Source organism: Notothenia rossii (genome assembly GCF_949606895.1).
Source record: "Notothenia rossii genome assembly, chromosome: 1".
Classification (NCBI taxonomy): Eukaryota; Metazoa; Chordata; class Actinopteri; order Perciformes; family Nototheniidae; genus Notothenia; species Notothenia rossii.
In genome coordinates this window covers 72,880,643-72,899,840 of record NC_136912.1, presented here as the reverse complement: position 1 = coordinate 72,899,840, position 19,198 = coordinate 72,880,643, and the positions used below count along the sequence as shown (strand labels likewise).

General features: G+C 40.3%; 1 protein-coding gene across 4 annotated transcripts in view; it reads left to right on the top strand.

Annotated features, from left to right (window-relative positions):
- Positions 1-19,198, top strand: part of bcar3 (BCAR3 adaptor protein, NSP family member) — a 75,218-nt gene that overhangs the window by 23,420 nt on the left and 32,600 nt on the right. For 2 of the 4 annotated variants that reach the window (XM_079669056.1, XM_079669055.1), the window contains exons 4-5: positions 17,563-17,749; positions 18,015-18,230. In XM_079669056.1, coding sequence (XP_079525182.1) covers positions 17,563-17,749; positions 18,015-18,230 — 403 coding nt within the window. Of the gene's footprint in view, positions 1-3,456; positions 3,478-10,250; positions 10,551-17,562; positions 17,750-18,014; positions 18,231-19,198 lie in introns of those variants that run through there. The other 2 variants (XM_079669058.1, XM_079669057.1) reach the window with 2 other exon arrangements.

Here is a 19,198-nt window from a genome sequence, read left to right as displayed (position 1 = left end):
GTTTGTGTGTGTGTGTGTGTGTGTGTGTGTGTGTGTGTGTGTGTGTGTGTGTGTGTGTGTGTGTGTGTGTGTGTGTGTGTGTGTGTGTGTGTGTGTGTGTGTGTGTGTGTGTGTGTGTGTGTGTGTGTGTGTGTGTGTGTGTGTGTGTGTGTGTGTGTGTATGTGTGTGAGACAGCAGGTGTTCATGCAGACAATTTGTTTGCTTGTTTGTTTCACTTGTGTTAGTGGTGTAGTCAGGGTAGCGGAATACTTACAATGGTCAGTCGGGAGTTCAATTAGTTTGCAGACCAAAAATAGATCTACTACATTGAAGATACACACATTCATAGCTTTCAACTACCAGTGATATTGTCGTTTGGGAAGGCAGATATTTTGTAATACATTAATCTACAAGAGCTATCTATGTCCTGAAACCTAAATCAGTGTCCAGGGAATTAAATAATTAAACATGAAATACTCACGAAAAATAATCAATTGCACAAAATGCACTGTAGTTCACAAGCTGTACTTTTGTTAGAGTGACGGAAATGTAAGACATTGTGAACAAAGTGTTACGCTGCCACATAAAGCAAGGGCCAACATCAAATTACATTAAATATAAGCTTGCACTCTGTCAGCTTTTCCCCTTCACTGCAGAGCTCTGATCACAATTCATGTCCCACTGACAATATCCATAAAAACAGAATTAGAGGTTATTGCTTATTTAATGTGCAGAGATTTCTATGTCCACAACCTTTACTACGCATTAGATAATTTATGTGACATCCTTCTGCAGAGTACATGCTGAACTGGGATAATCTCAGGTGATAAACTCATCAACATGACCTAGAGTTAATACTAAGTGTACTATAAACATGTTCTTCTGTCTGGGTGTCATCAAATGTTATCTCTCGTTCGTCAAAACACAGAAGATCCAGTTCACAGAATTAGACGGACCAAAGATAGGAACACCAAAAAACAGAAATACTTAAAGTTAAGCTGAAATACATTTGGAGGCTTTTTTTTTTTTTAATCAAACAAAAACATTTTTCCAAAACCTAAAGCCACACGGTCTATAAAAGATCCAAACGTTTTCTGCAGACAGCTAACCAAATACTTTAAAATGACTATGGGTCCTATCAGAACTAATAACCAATTATGTCTTGTTATGTTTCCTTTTATAAAGATATTAAATTACTGTTAAGTAACCAACCCCAGTAATTATTGCACTTCTTTATAATCATGTTGTAACCTTTACAGATGCATTGTACCAGTGATGCTCCTCTGAAATTATAAAGTGTGATGAGGTGTATTCAAATAACTGACAGAAACCATGATTACATGAGTCAGAAACGTTTGTAGATATAATTCCACCTGAACAAACAAATAGTTTCTGATCGTAAGACCCTGAGGCTGCAACCAGAGGAATGAGGAGTGGCTCGTACATTGAGCTGTTTACACTTCACTCTTTTTTGATCAGAAACACTCACATGGAAACACAGGCATGTGTAAATACAAATCTATTAGGGCAAAGGGAGTGAAGGAGGAGAACAGATGGGGGAGACAAGCAGTGGATGGAATGAGGGGGAGAGAAGAGGAGGAGAAGATACAATCGGGAAGAGAAGTTCCTTGCACACTTTATATCTTCCCTATTTGAAGCAACAGGAATACCAAAAATCTGTATGTATGGAAAGGAACCAACAAAAAGGTGTGCAACTGCCACTTGTCATAAACCGGTATTACTCCAATCCAATTATGTGCAGGTGACATCTCCAGTAAGTGGGGAGGCCAAACCCATCTATTTAATGGTTTGGGAAACCCTGGTGCCCTGAGGTGGATTGGTGGTCAATGTTTGGAAATGGATGACTCAGTGAGCCGTTGTGCCAACACGTTGCGCTGACTCAGTGCCAATGTGCCGAGGCAGGGCTTGGCCCGAGGACTCACATTAACAGGAAGTGCAGGAAATGGCCGTAATGGTGTTGCATTCTCCAAACTCATTCCGAAAATGTAGTCACAGTAAATGTGTAGACTGCTCTGAAGATAAAGTCTTGATGATGTGGGCTTCCTGTGCAGTAGCACTTATTCTGTACCCAGCAAAAGAACATCTAAAAATACTGTTTTAAGTGGATGAAATGCCACCGTGCATTACATCGGGGGGGATTTTCTTTTCCTTTTCATGTATTATCGCCTAAAAATCGAATGGACAGCATGATCCCAAAACAAAAGAACCCTCAGATGGTGGACTAAACACGAAATAAAAACATAAATTAAAAAAACACAGGGAGGAACAACTCTGCGGTTTAAAAACAAGTCATAAATCAGCATTCATGTCTTTTGGATCAGATCCTTTAAAAGTGAGGATGTGCCTCTCTGCTGGCTTTTGGTTTTGTTATTCCCCAAACAAGTTGATATCATCTTTCAGGACAAGGACAGGTATCCGTAAGGATTAGTTCTGCTTCGCCACCCCCACAGACTCCTACCAATCTTTTTTAGGGAAGCTTAGGTGATTCAGGATATGATTACAGATCACCTTTCTGACTCACTGAACATCTTCCTGGAAATACCACCCTCAAACATACAAAGATGCCAAGAATGTCCACAAGCCTGTGTGAAAACGTACTGAGATTTACTCAGGAGAATATTTTTTTAGATTCAGCTGGATATTTTTACTACCAAACGTGTCCTCTACTGGAGTCCAAGAGCAATATCTAAACTTGGATTTGACACAGGCTATTTGCTGATCACCATGTTTGTTATTCTGAACAGGCAAATACGTCCTTATTTTAGTGATCAGATCACCATAGCCAATGCCTTGGGACCTTTGTTTTTTTTGTGACCAACTTTTTATTGTTTTTTTGTTTTTTTGCCCTCACAAAAGGGACTTATACAGATACAAATTATATAGACAATATAGACAATACAAAAAGAAAAAGAAAAGACAAAGAAAGAAAAAATATAGGGAATCCCTTTCCCATGCCACCCCGTCCCCCCCTTTTCCCACCCATCTTGTCATTTCACAGAAAATCCTACTTGATGTTTTTTACCAATCGTCTGAATTCATCTATATATTATATATATTATAGCATAACAATTTATAGCATAACAATTTATCCACATAAAATACATTCATACCTTTTTTCCACATAACATTTCATCTGTTTAAGCTGAATTGCGATTAACTCCTAATAATCCACAATTGCACCAAGGTGTGCGTATATGTCATAATTTACATGAATGATATTAGCCGATCAGCAGCTCTTTGAATAGCCTCTAATGTTTCCCCCATAGCCTTATTAGCATAAGCGATTGACAGCTCTGAGATTAATAGGTCATGGAAGGATGATATCCATTGCTTAATAAATAAAGTATGTGGTGGTTTCCATTGTATTACTATTATTTTTTTGGCTGCTGTAAGACCAGCGAAAAGCACCCTTTTCTGATTTTTCTGTAGGTCAAGAGAAGAATCATCATTCAACAATACAATATTTGGGAGACAGGGTATGTGAACTCCAATCATCTCAGATACAATGTCAATAACCTGTTTCCAGAACGTTCTTACTGCAGTACATTCATAAACCATGTGTACATATGTGCCAATAGTATTTTGGTTACAGAGAAGGCATATGGGGCTTGGAATCATCCTTAATTGACAGCATTTTCTGGTTGACAGGTAATATCTGTGTATCATTTTATACTGTATCAATTGGTGATTGCGGATACGCGATGTTAAGGAGATATTATTCCATATTCTCTTCCAATCAATAGTTTGCCTATCATTTTTTAGATATGCGTTCCATACTGCAGAGATGCCAATATATCTGGTTAATTTATCTTGCAGTTTTTTATATATATATCTATGAAGTAGTGCCGCTCACACTGTTTGGACTCAATAATGACCTTAACTAATTGATGTGTTGGCAGAGGTTGATTCCAAGGAACTCCATATGTGCGCATGGCAGTACGTAGTTGCAAATAGAAAAAGAAAGAAGGGCCAGGCACATTATACGTGTCTTTCAATTCTTGGAAGGACATCAAGCCGTTGTCGTTGGTTATGTCAGAAAGATAATGTATTCCTCGAGTTTGCCATTGTGGAAATTGGATTGCCTTGGGACCTTTGTGATCCATGATTTTAATTGACCACATGCTGAGTGGTTTGTTTGAAGTACAACTTTTAGATTTAGAACAGTGACTCTGCATTTACTTTTAGTAACTGGACCTCATGTACTTTTTGTGTTGAAAAAGAAAAACGCTCACATGTGAACCAAAGTAAAGCCTTAAAAAATGTCTCCTTTACTTGTGTCGCTTACGACAGTTCATTTGAAGAGTGATTTCCTTCTGGAATAGGAATTAATGCTGTATTTTACAAAAAAAGTATTAAAAAAGATGAATACAAATATTGTGTCACAGATTTTAGCTTTAGCCTTATTATTTACCCAATCTTGTTGCGTTCACACCTGCCTTGTATAGTCCGGTTGAATCGAACACTGGTGCGTTTAGCCGCTTGGTGCGGTTCATTTGGGTCGGTGTGAACACAGTCCGAGACCTCTTAAGTGAACTAAACAACCGGACTCTGGTCCGCTAAAATAGGTGGTCTCGGAGCGCTTGCTTGCGAACTCTGGAGCGGTTCATTGCTGGTGTGAACGCAGTCCGCACCAAAACATAGGAAGCGTAGTATTTACGTGTCACAAGATAGCGGATATCTTCAAAATCTTTAGCGAAAGAGTCTTTCAAGACACCCACGGTTGTTTAGTTAAAGAGTGAAGCAGAATAAAGTGTTGAACAGTGACGTGTAAAGTAACAATTCAGTCAGCTACATAAAAGTAAGAACACCTGTCGTCGGTGAAACGCCCCTCCTTACTGCAGAACGTCTCTCATTATATGTGTTATAATGTTTTTTAACGGACGTTGTCTGATGATATAATCATATGCGCGGGCAGCTAGTGTCTGTTGATCTTCAGATTAACAGCAGCATGAGAATAACCTGCCGAAAGTGCCGATGCTCCATGGCGGAGGCTCCGGTAGAAATTGCCGGGATTTGCGTTTTCACCCCCTTAATGTCTGACCAATGGTTGAACAGCATTTCAGTGCACATGACTTGTGTTTAAAGTTTATAGTCCGTTTGAGTTTTGCCCATGTGAACGCAAACCAAACCTTCTGAAAAATCAAACAATGTAACAAACTGTAGTCAGCGCAGCAGAACACGGACTATAGAGAACCGCAGTGACGAGTCGTAAAACCCGGAAGTAAACTTCTTCCGGTTCCTTCGCGAAAAACCAATGCAATTTCTCCATAGGATTTTGGAAAATAACTCGAAATAAGGTCTGTGGTTGACAAACATTTAAGAGAGGGATCACGTTTTGTTCAGCCGGATAATCTCCACATGTCAACCCTACTTTTATAATTTTTGAATCATAAATCTAGTCGCCAGAAGCAAAATGCTAACGTTATGCTATAAACGAACTACAAGCCACTACAGCAGCAGGGTCGCACGACTTCAACGTCACGCCAACTTAAGATCGTTTCAACTGACTTGCACTGAAAGTGCACTTTGAACACTTTAAATATATTACAATTTTAAACTGTATACCCCGGTTATCTAGGCCCGTTTTGTTTAATGCATACCACGTTTATCTAGGCCCTTTTTGTTTTATGTATACATGTCACACTGTGGGAAACGATATTTCGATATTTCTAGATGTATAACACATGTAGAATTTTTGACAATAAAGCTGAATTTGACTTTCGCGTGCTTGCATATTTTAACAAAGCTTTTCATTTTAGCCACATTGAATTTAACTAGAAGTCATGGCTGTGTCAATTACCAGTCTGATATCGTTTTACAAACATGACAAGAAGAGTGTAGACAGAGGAGAGAACCACTACAAGTCAGGACACGTGACAGTGCAGCCTAGATGAAGGTGTGCTTACCGGTGTCTTCAGGGCTAGCATGAGGGACAAGGTTTATAGTGTCGGTGAGTAGTGATAGCAAGAGTACCGTTAACCTAGAGTTTATTTATTCACATTAATTCCCATCAACAAATCAATTGTATGTGTCACATGAAATCTTTATTAGGCAAGGCAAGGCAAGTTAATTTATATAGCACTTTTCAACACAAGGCAATTCAAAGTGCTTTACAAAAAATGAAAGACATTAAGAAAATGGCATTTAAAATCAGTCATTAAAAAGAAAAGCTAATAAAATAAACATTAAAAGAAAAAATACATGGATAAAAGTTACAGTGCAGTCTAAGATATGAATAGTTCAATTAAAAGCAGCGACAAAAAGAAAAGTCTTCAGCCTGGATTTAAAAGTAGTAAGAGTTGCAGCGGACCTGCAGGTTTCTGGGAGTTTGTTCCAGATATTTGGAGCATAATAACTGAACGCTGCTTTACCATGTTTAGTTCTGACTCTGGGGACAGAAAGCTGACCAGTCCCTGAAGACCTGAGAGATCTGGATGGTTCATCATTTAGCAGGAGGTCAGAAATGCATTTTGGTCCTAAACCATTCAGTGCTTTATAAACAGCAGCAGTATTTTGAAATCTATTCTTTGACACACAGGAAGCCAGTGTAAAGACTTCAGAACTGGAGCGATGTGATCCACTTTCTTAGTGTTAGTGAGGACTCGAGCAGCGGTGTTCTGAATCAGCTGCAGCTTTCTAATAGATTTTTTAGTGAGACCTGTGAAGACACCATTGCGGTAGTCCAGTCTACTGAAGATAAAAGCATGGACACGTTTTTCCAAATCCTGCTGTGACATTAGTCTTTTAATCCTAGATGTGTTCTTTAGGTGATAGTAAGCTGATTTAGTAACTGTTTTAATGTGACTGTTGAAACCAATAACTAATTTAACCAGCTGACAAGAGAGCCCACCTCCGAAGATCGTGACTGGCTGAGGGACAGACTCGGGGGCAGGTTCTCAGGAATTTCTTGGCTTCTCTCCCCCGAGCCAGAAGAGGAACACTACAGCTTGGAAACACTTACTGTTCCTGAAATTATCAAATCTGTTGGGCATCAGGGACCTGAGGCAATTGTGGCAAGCATGGCATTGTCTGAAGAGCAACAGAGGGCAATTCAGTTGGCTACCACTGGTCAGCGAACCAACCCAAACTGGCATTTGTTCAGGAAAGGAAGGTTGACTGCCAGCAACTTTGGAGCTGTCCTGAGGTCAAAGCGTGTGACTGCTTCCCTTATTGCCAGGGTGCTAGGGCAACAACAGGCCCTTGATGGTGTTTTGTCTCTACAGTGGGGGACTATGAATGAATGTGAGGGCGTCAGGGCATTCACCACTGCAACTCAGATGCAGGTCCATGAGTCAGATTTGTGGCTCTCCCTATCAGGATTGTTGGGGGCATCTCCAGATGGTCTGGTAGGGTCTTCCGCTGTGCTGGAGGGAAAGTGTCCCTACGGAGCCAGGGAAATGACAATTAGTGAAGCATTGCAAATGAAGGGCTTCTGTGTCAGTAAGGAAGGAGAAACATTCAGCCAGCGTGAGGAACATCCTTACTGGCACCAAGTGCAAGGTCAGCTTCACCTCACTGCAAGGAAGAAGAAATAAAAAAATTGTGAATTGTTTTTAATTTACATTTATTCGCCTTTGCAATGTTGTGACTGTTAGAGTGTTAGGTTTCCTGTCAGCTCGTCTGTTGGGAAGATATAAAATATTAGTTTCATGGAAGTCACACCGTCACATATACTGTAAGAGCGTTAAGACATACAGTACATAGGCTAAAACAAAACATCTAAAGATATAACCTTGCACTTTGATAAGTCTCATGAACATTTTCACTATTTTGACATTTTTATAGATGAAAATTGAACTAAATAAATAAATGGTAGATTAATCCATATTGAAAATAGGTGTCAGCTGCTACAATAATTATAATAGTTATATTTCTTAATTAATTAAGATAAGATATTACTGTATTGATCCCAATTTGGGAAATGTTTGTGTTGCAGCAGCATAACAAGAAAAACAAAATATAAGTTATTATATATACAAAAGTATGTGAGGGATGGAATATTAAATTGAATATAAATGTACATGTGATTTTACGTCCAAGAGAAGCTATGGAGCAGAGAGTTCTCTGCCAGCCAGAGGTGATTTGTTATTAGTTCAATATGTCAAACTGATTTCCCTGACTACAATCTTTAGTTACATGGTGAAATGTTATGCTGCTTGTACTAATTAGACTTATCATATAAGCCACACAGGTTTTAATAAGATGTATTCATTATATTTACTTATGTTGCGGTCTTTTCAGCAGCGCCATCTCTATAACGGCGATACAGTCACTACCCATCATTTACATTTCACCGTGACATGGACAAAAATGTAACGTCAGCTTACCTCATGGCACGAATCCAGACTCTCCTTTGGAAAACATTGGCCGGGAAACGATAGAACAAGCACGTTTCATGCGAAGACCTGTGGCTGCAACCCGGAGCAAAGCAACAAACCATTGCGTAGCTAACTAGTAGCGCTAGCTTTAGCTAACTTTAGCTAACGAAACAAACTGCCGAGTAAAATTGTAAAACACTGGTAATTAATTATTCTATAATTTGTAAAACTACGGTGTTAAAAACGACAATTTCAAAAATGCAGATTCTAATGGTCAGATATACTAAGATACTAAAGATAGGCAGGTACTTGCTTTCAAGCAGAACACAGGGGAAAACAAATTTAGCGGGAGTGTTTACGTGTTCGGCGTAATGACGTACAACGGCGTCGACAATTTCTGTAGTCCTATTCAGCCACTCTGTAACAACCATCGTTTTTCAGACACGTAAACTCTTCAAAAATCCCCAGTGGGGTCACTGCTGATGTATTTAATGTCGTAGAACAAAACGTGATTTATCTCTTAAATTTGTGTCAACCACAGACCTTATTTCGAGCTATTTTCCAAAACCCTATGGAAAAAATGCATTGCTTTTTGAGGAAGGAACCGGAAGTGCTAAAAATGCTAACTTACTTCCGGGTTTTACGACGCGTCACTGCGGTTCTCTATTAGGTGTGAATGCACCAAACTCCTTTAATGATTCTTTAATAAAACCCTTGTTGATGTCCCAACACCTATGATGAATTACATTATAAATATATTAAAATATCCTAGTTTTGTTTATCCTATTGTGGCTTATGACAATGTAGTTTGCTAAGTGAAGTGCTCTGCTTTATGGCAGTTAGGCAGGAAGACGAATCAATCCAACAATACGTTTGAAACCCAATGTTTCACAATATAATTTAACCATTTAAGAATTAGATGTATGCATTTGTATCTGTTTTTAATATTGCTAATATCTCCATCTTGATGTAACTGTGCTACTTATATTTGGAGAAAGAAGAGGGTGAATGCATTTTTTAAAAATATCTGAAATAACACAAAAAATAATGATGATGAAGATTATTTAAACAAAAGTTCTTCGTTTTTGATCAAAAAAAGACAGTTTTGGCCCTCATGCACTTCAGCTTTCTCACAGTCTTATCGCATGTAGTGTGAGTAGCTCAGGATCAAAACACCTACATGTTTGTAGCAATGTGTGTGTCATATTCGGGGGCATCTGATCATCTCGGCTTTCATAGCGGCAGGATGGGCTCCTTGTATTGTCTGAAAGGAAACACACACACACTCACACACACACGCACGTGTCTGGGTGTTATCAACTCTAGACAATACAGAGGAACAGGAGGACAAAGACAGGAGAGAGTGTTGTCCTGAGGGCCAGTCAACACACACACACACACACACACACACACACACACACACACACACACACACACACACACACACACACACACACAATGACCTCATACCTGATAAACACATGTGGAGCTCTTCTACTCTTACTAGATGAAATGTACGTTTTTTTTGCCACCATTCCCTCCCTTCGCTTTAAAGGTATTTTGTGATATATTTTAAGCTATGACGCTGATTTATTTGTCAGCAGTAGTTCAACTTTATCTTTAGTGCACCTCAAGTTTCTCAGACATGTCACAACCATGCAACCTCTCATCCCTTCTCTGCAAATAGCAACATTAGGCCACATTTAAATATTCTCTAAGCACTTAGTGGTGTTGGTGTAAGAGATCCCAAACAAAAAGACTTGGAGCATGAAATACGGGGCTGTGCAGGGAACACAGAGGAGGAGGAGGAGGAGGAGGAGGAGGAGGAGGAGGAGGAGGAGGAGGAGGAGGAGGCAGAGGAAGAGGAGGAGGAGGAGGAGGGGGGGGGGTGGCAGGGAGAGTTGTGTTCAGGGGATGTGGGGGCAAGAGACAACTCAGCTAAAATAAAGAAAGAACGAAAACTCCTCCCAAATACAGAGGAGAAAGAGGAGGGGCTGTGTGCTCACAAATCACTCCCCTGAGAGAGAAAGAGGAGGGCAGGGCTTCTGATTGTGCGGCGCTACTTGTTGTTGCCTGTCTCAAGCAGCGTGAGTGAGTAATCTTGCAGCCGGTCCGCTAGTCAGAAGCTCAGTCATTCAAACAAACGATGAAAGGGAATACTTTGGATTAGATACGACTGAAAGAAAAATAGGAGCAAAGACCAAGGGATAGAGAAAAGGTCACGCTGACAGGTATGGAATATAAATGTGTGTGGATGTGTGTGGAGGAATGTGTGTTGTTAAGTCTTGATGATGGTCATCTCCTCTGCGTGCATTAGAGTCCTTTCAGACTTTTTTATTTAAAGGTAGAAATAGTAAAGGATTTGTTTCTCTTTCTGTGGCTGCTGTGTATTTCACCACACTGCCTTCTCCTCTCAGCTCTCTCTCTCTCTCTCTCTCCACCCCTGTTGGTTGAATTGTTTACATTTCAAAAGTGAGTTAGATTTGCTCGGGGACTTTTTGAGCAATAAGTCGTCTTCCCAAGGCGCTGGGTGTAGCTGTGGTTGATGGGGTTGGTTGGTGCTGCTAACTGTAGAAACCCCCAGCAGGAAATAATTACATGGAATATGAGAGATAAGATGAAGATCTTTCATCACGGTTTGGGGTTTGGGTCAAGATTACAATGTTTTGCACAAGTTTATTTTCTCATCATGAATAGGTTTTGACACTGCTGTAAACCCACTAATATTTATTTTAGTATTTCATTTTAAACTTGAAAAGGTTAAGGAGGGCTCTTATCAAACAGCTGTCGTGCTCAGAGACACTTTGACAGGTTGCAGCTCTCTGACCTTTGAGAACACATCTTTAAACGGTAAACCACCCACGAGATGATGACAGGCAGACATGTGTGTGCATCTGTGTGTGTGGATGTCTTGTGAAGAGAAACATGCAGCAGGTTGTTTTCCGATATTAGTCAGTGTCAGGTCTGAACCCTGTTGTGGCGTTGAATCGAGCCAATGAGATTCAACCTCTGATTAATGCTGAAATTTGTCAGACTCACATAGCTCAGCTGTAACTGTGTGACGGTTGCCTACTTGCAGTGGCAGTGTTGTGTGTGTGTGTGTGTGTGTGTGTGTGTGTGTGTGTGTGTGTGTGTGTGTGTGTGTGTGTGTGTGTGTGTGTGTGTGTGTGTGTGTGTGTGTGTGTGTGTGTGTGTGTGTGTGTGTGTGTGTGTGTGTGTGTGTGTGTGTGTGTGTGTGTGTGTGTGTGTGTGTGTGTGTGTGTGTGTGTACACGTTTGTGGTGTTGTGTTACTTGCTCCTGTGGGATGAAATAGTTGGTATTCCAGCCAGCCGTCAACACATGTGACTTGTAATCTTCAAAAAAGCCGAACCATAGCAAACCAAAATCAAAAACGATAATATACTTTTTAAGGCTTTAACTTCAGTATTCTGATGGGATACTGGTATATAACTTTAGCAGTACCGCCTTTACCAACTTTTAACATTTCTAAATTTTAAGAAATTAATAATACTTTTTTAAATATACTAGTTAACCGTGATGCTACCAATTCATTTGTAGACTAAATATTGAGGCACAAGCTGCAACAACATCATCAATAATGTTGATATCTGAAAGGAGCATTACTTGATTTGCTTTTGGCACTCACACTTCAAATCTCCAACTTGTTTTATAAAAGGAAAGGCTCTCATTTGCTTTCTTGTCAAATAAGATACATTCATTTGTCATGTATGTAGATAATGAAGTTAGAGCTAAGGCGACGGTATCTTAGCTTAGCACAAAGTTTGGGAACATAGGGAAACAGTACAAGAACAAAATTGAAAACTTGATAATATCTGGTCTCACTGAAATATGTGTGAATTAATTTAGTTTTGTCATCAGTTACCATCTAAAGCTTCCTGTTTAGCATAAAGACAGAAGTGTTGCCTTTTATACAACTCTCTGGAAGTAAGCAAATAAGTACTTTACACAAACAATGTGACTTCCGTCTATTAAGGAATTTCATTTATTTTCATCTGCATGATTGTTAGATAACAAGATGGACACACTGAACCTTTTTATCTCAGAAACATAAACACAATCACATGCCAATTTAGCATGTCCATTTATAACTAAGCAATTGGTTGGTTGGTCATGGTCATTTTAATTCTAGCTATAAAGTTGTTACACCCAAAAGGCCGGCTGAGATGACACCACAAGCGCAACTTAACTGCATGTGTTACCATCTTTGATGTTGCCGGAGCATCATTTCAAGTACAGCTTGAGTTATAGATTTGAGATGGAATTACTTTTTGAAGGAACTAAATACTGACTGACTCAGCTGGCTGCTTCTATGTGACTGACTGGCTCACAGTGTGCTGATCAGTGACTGTACACACATTTTGTCTCACACTTTCCATCTCTTAAACGACATATGAAACAAGCACACATGGAGGGCAGGTGGTGTGTGTGTGAGAGAGAAAGAGAGATTCAAAAGTTTTAAATGGCAGCTACTGCTGTGGGATTTAATAAAAGACTCAATAATATGTTGCACACCCATACACACTGGTAAACCTACGCACCGAGTAGGACCTCTCTCTCTCTCTCTCTGTCTCTCTCTGTCTCTCTCTGTCTAACAAAGGCCGGCTCTAAACAGCGGTCATGTGACAATTGTTCCCATTGTTCGCTTCTGGCCAGGGGTGGTTTGCTTGTGTGTGTGTGTGTGTGTGTGTGTGTGTGTGTGTGTGTGTGTGTGTGTGTGTGTGTGTGTGTGTGTGTGTGTGTGTGTGTGTGTGTGTGTGTGTGTGTGTGTGTGTGTGTGTGTGTGTGTGTGTGTGTGTGTGTGTGTGTGTGTGTGTGTGTGTGTGTGTGTGTGTGTGTGTGTGTGTGTGTGTGTGTGTGTGTGTGTGTGTGTGTGTGTGTGTGTGTGTGTGTGTGTGTGTGTGTGTGTGTGTGTGTGTGTGTGTGTGTGTGTGTGTGTGTGTGTGTCTGTGAGCATGCCATAGCAGGAAGACTCTTTAAGGCAGCTAGAGGAAGCCACTTATTCCCCAACATGTTTGTGTTGTCCTAGGATTTCTCTTTCGTATACTAGAGGACTTTTAGTCCAACCTGAATTCCCAGCAGTGGCCAAGACGCCTTTTGTGAAGTTCTTGAGTGGACTAAAGACAAGCTTTCTGACTCCTCACTGATGTGTATAGTAGTCAGAGGGAGAGATGGGAAAAGCCTACTATTAAATTATCAACTTTAGTTAAACTACATTTTACAAGGCAATGTCCTTATACCCTGTGAGACAGAAAGAGAAAGAATTACAGTTATGGTGAGAGGCGATTTATGTTTTATTGCTGGTGATCCTTTATAATGAGATGCCTGCCGACTGTTTATACTGCCATTTCCTCTTCCTCTTTAATCTGCACTCATTTCCCACCCAAGGACTTGTGTGTGTGTTTGTGTGAGTGTGTGCTGGCGTTCCCATCCCAACCCAAGGCCTTTACTAGTGTTGCTGATAAAGCAAACCTTACCTCAGAATATGTTGTGTTTTACACCATGATCAAGGGAAATACCTCTGATGCCAGGAGTATTTTTCCACTGTGACATTTTATTTTACTGTTTTATTTGAGTGATATCCTCAATGACGGCTGGTTTTAAATGCCGTACATTTCAGCCAATAAATTATCTGACTGCATATATTAGCTCATTTAAGATGTTTTAGTATTACTATATATATATTAGCTTATAAATTACAATAAACAAGCTACTTTTATGCTCTGGCTTCCAAACAGGGATTTGTAAGCATAATTTAAAATGATGGGCCACAGCTTTAAAAATATGACATATAAAAGAAGATATACATATTTTTGAATAAGTTGATTTACAAAAGTTACAAATAGTAGCACTGTTTACGGGTTTAAAGGAAATGTAAACTTGTCACTACACATTTAAATTATAGACATCAATTTGAATGATTTGCTGTTTGTTTGAAAGGATATTGTGTCAGTAGCAAATTCAAAACATAACCTCAACCTGCAATTGACAAGTAATCTAAAATGAAAGTTTTTAAACCAATGAAAGTTTTATCAGGTGTAATGTTAAGATTTTGCTCGATAATGCAGATGTTCTTACTTACAAACTAACCTAAGTATGGTTAAAATTACCACAAACTAAATGTTTCTGTGTATGTGCGCGAGTGTGTCTATTGAAGTGTGCGCTAGCCAATGGCTGAACAGCTGTATGGAGGAGAGGATGAGGCAGGCAGAGAAAAGGGGGGGATAAAAAGAGCAAAGTCTATTATTATGAGAGGAGGGAGGACAAAGGGCAGAAAGAAGGTGACAAAGTGAGGAAGCTAAAGAAGAGCTGACATCATGACGGACAGGCAGAAGGAGGGAGGGGGGGGGATTTGTATCTGTGGAAGAGCACAACACTAAAAGAGAAAGGGGGAGATGGATATATGGATGAAGTCAGAAGAAGAAAGAGGGACTTAAAGGTTGCATGTCATGGCAATTTCTACTGATCATAATTCCATTGTTGAGGTCTACTAGAATAGATTTATATTGTTCAATGTTCCAAACTCACATCGGTTTCTCATACAGCATCTCTGTATAGTATGTGTATTCACTCTCTGTCCTACACGGCTTGTTGGAGCTCCTGACCCCCCCCCCCCCTCCCTATGAGCCCACTGTGCTCTGATTGGTCAGCTCGCCCACTCTGTTCTGATGAGTCCACCACCGTTACAGCGGAACATCAGTGATTATGTGTTACAATGGCGTTTGTTAGCAACCAGGAAATGACACCAGTAATGACAAACAGATGAGAATGCTGCGTGGGGTCTGGGTGCCGTGTTGGCGGGACGTTGCGCGGCTCGCTGCTGGAGCGGACAGTGTGAGCTGGGTTCATCTCCTGCTTGCTGCGTGGGATCTGCGAGACAGCGAGACATCGCAAATGGACGCGGGAAGGGGGGGGTGGGGGTGCTGAGGGGGCTGCAGCACCCCCAACTGCGAGGCTGCACAAGCTGGAATAAGCAGTGTTGAAGGACAGAGTAGAGTAGATAGAGAGAGGAGAGGCTAAAGGAGAAAGTAAGATGTTCACACATTCCCTGCATGTGGAAACAACTTCTTAAGCACTTAGCATGAATAATTTATTAATACGATTAATCAACCAAGTATTCATGTGCGTAAGTGCTGTGTGTTTTCACTCAGTGAGAGACATCCTTTCTCCTCTACAGGGGAGGGTGTGTGTCTGGCAGATGGCCAGGGCCACACACGCAAATACACATTACCACAGGCTGACCATCCCTGAGGGTCTTATAATAGGTCCTCCTCCTGTAGGCCTTCTGCCCCTCAGAGGAATCCACTCTCTGACCCAGCATGCCTTCGAAGGGCTTCACAGTGTGTTTGTGTGTGTGAGTGTGTGTGTGTATTCTTTACTTGTCACGCTGAAATGTCTAGAGTTGGCCAGCTGTTCCCCTACTTAAAACTCTATTTGCATTTGTATTGATATTCATTATCCCAAGCTGTAGACTCAATCACCCCCTGCTAAAGGTTTACTTTCCTTTTATAATCAATGTTTCTGTACTTGCTAGGGTCAGAAGCTTATAAATATCTTATTTAATATGTAATGTCCCCTTGTGGATTTTATTTACAAAAAAGAGCAGTATATACAACATCGAGGTTGCCAAAGCTTGCCTTTGCACAAACTTTGTAAGAAACAATGTATTTGTCGGGTTAAGACTTGTTTTTGTCGAGGACAGCACTAACATATAACATTCAACAACTGAGGTAATATTTAATTTATATTCAAAGATTAAATAAATTAACAGCGTATCCTCTGCCTTCGAAATCAAATACTTTTTAACCTTGTTGATCGTTTTGGTTCAAAACAATACCTCTTCATCTGAGCTGACTGCATCAAACTACACGGACAGTTTCCCTTCATCCTACTTTCTCTGATCAAATTCAGGTTGTCCAAAGTAAGACACAATAAAAAAGAAACAACAGCGAAGTTGTTTGGGCCAGATTCTTATGTCTGATGAGATTAGAAATAGGGAAGGCATGTGGAGTTTCGTACCATCCAGTGTACCAACATGTCTGTCAGCTGAAGGTATTTTAGCTTGTACAGTGTGATTAAGCGCAGCATGCTGAGTGATTCAGAGCAGATTTTAGCTGCTGTCCAGTCATCATCACATGGCAGGGGAATTTATCAGGAACCTGTCCAGTGCTTTTTCCCATCCCTTATGACTTATCTATCTTGGGCATCTCTGTGTACAGTAAATATATCCATCCGTCTGACATATTCCCCATTAGCAATACATGTTGTGTGCTTTTACTTTTTGAAAAGGCTGGAGTAAAAGCTATGTTTTAGTGCCTTGCTGCAATATAAATCATTTAAAGCATTCCCTTACGGTATGACATATAGAGGTTCTCAATAAATAAAAAAGCAGAAGGTCAGACCTCTGTTCTCTTCACACGTCCTCCAGTAGGAAGCTGCTGTCTGGTGAAACTGTTTTTGGCTTTGAGGCCTTTGAAATCTATGAAACTACTACCGGACGGTGTGTGGTACTTTTGTTTACTCCAAAATGGTATTCAAGTTGGTTGTTATTGCACGGAATGTCAAATGTATTGTTAAAGGTCATGCTGCTCTCCTAAGGAATTCAAGCTAAACCATATATAGTTTGTGCTTTGTATTCCTGCCAAAACAAATTTCATTTGGGCAGTGTTATCCTCTTCAAAAAAAGCCAGTTTACCAATGTCCTTATGCTCTTCTCAGTTTAAACTGAAAAATAATAATTGAAGACAAAAGTAACGGGCAATGTCTCCTAATGTTCAAAACTGTTCTCATGTGTTTTGGATCAACTTTAACTTTAAATTATGCCTATGAATGTAAGCAATATATACAGTATATTGTCAGATTCTTTTTTTGATTGTTCGCATGCTTACATTGAGGTAGAATAACATTATCTAGCTAACACTGCTGGTATGAGGATATGTAATCAGAAGCTTTAACCCCTCAAGGCAAACGTCAGTGAGTGTCATGTATGCATGATGATGTGAAAGGGTATGTGAGAAATTTGATTGTGTTAATATAGTATTTCATCTTTGCGTGTCTTTTGTGTTTTCAGATCATATGTCTTACAGATATGTATTAACCAAACTGATAACAGCTTAATGACATCCCCTGCATTTCCCTTGTCATTATATTATTTATAACACACCCTGTAAGGTAAACTCACTCTGAAGAAGTCCTCTGACTTTGCGTGTGTGTTTCTTTCCCAGAGTTGAGGATGATGGCAGAGGGGCGTTTTGCCAGTCTGCCAAGGTCCCTCCATGCACACCACGCCCTGGGAGGAGGCACTGTACACCATGGAGTCCCCTCAAACTCCCTCGGCAGCACCACCTGCTCCTCCAGGGGGCTCCAGTCCTCCCTCGCCTCCTCCATGGACCTCCTCAGCTCCAAACCGGGGTGAGTTGGGTGACTGAAAACAGCTCTTCAAAGAAGCCTGGCAGAGCTCAGGGTCTGAAATGAAATGAGTTTTAAAAACCCATAGGCTTCTCTGTAATGCAATGCAGGTTTGTATCATAGCAATTTACCAACATTTAATTGCATTTTGAGACATTAATAAGAAGGTCATCACATCAGAATCTGGCTTCTGAGAAAAAAGTCTTCACAAAAGTGTTTTTGTTTACGTGAACACTTTAATCTTATGTTTCCCTCCTCCCTCCTCCAGCTTCCCCACAGGCCATGGCAGCGGCCTCTCAGATCTGCCTGCTTCGGCCTACCAGCAAATCTCCATTCACGGGACTCTGCCTCGACGCAAGAGAGGCGGAGCAAACCTCCCCCATGGAAACTACACCTGGAACACGTCACTGCCTCCCGGACACGCCCATCAACCCCTGACCTCTCCACTGGTCCAACATATAATTGACGACTTTCATGGTTACAGGTAAACACATTTTTAAAGCACACATAATGAGGTCATACAAGCTCTTTTTTGATCAACACAATGCATTTTGAAATGTACATGTATAACGTCTTTGTGTGATTTTGTCTTGGACAGAGGATGTAATGTAGATTGGAAACCCACTGAAGCTAATATGTTATTTAAATATATTAGGCTGCATAAATATAAAATGTGACCCTTTTTACTTTTGCTTGAGCTTTAATTTTAAACTATTAAGGGTCAAAAAAGAGACACAATCACAGGAACGCTCAACCAAACATATATTTTCAAATACACCTAAAATATTTTTAACATTTTTGGAGAACAGCATCTTGTTTTCAGAGCAGTTATCACAGATTCCAGTGGTAGGCTTTTTGAGTTTGTGTGACTACTGTCACCATTGGGGAGAATTGTAAATGTTGAAAATCCAAGCTTTAGGGCTAAAGCTTATCAGTTTCATTATTAATGAATCTGACGGTTATTATATCTATAAATCATTTAGTCTTTCAAATGTAAAAAGACACACACACACACACACACACACACACACACACACACACACACACACACACACACACACAACCATCAGAGAAATCTCAATAGAGATAGCTAAAAACAGCACTTTCTGACAAGCAAACTTTTGGGAGAGACTTTTCAAGCAAAAAGCCAATGACATATACAATGAAGTAGAAATACTCTTGATTTATGTAGTATTTTGGGGTAGTGCTTTTTAGAGGGATTCGACATTTCTAGGCAATCTTTCTTGCCTTACACTTGCCATGCTCTGAAAGAAAAACGCTATTAATTTGGAGCAGGGACTCAAAAACAGAGTTTGGAGTTGGATGGAGAAATGCGAGTCCTGAGGGGGTGAAGCTCACTTCAGAGGGAACACACACACACACACACACACACACACACACACACACACACACACACACACACACACACACACACACACACACACACACACA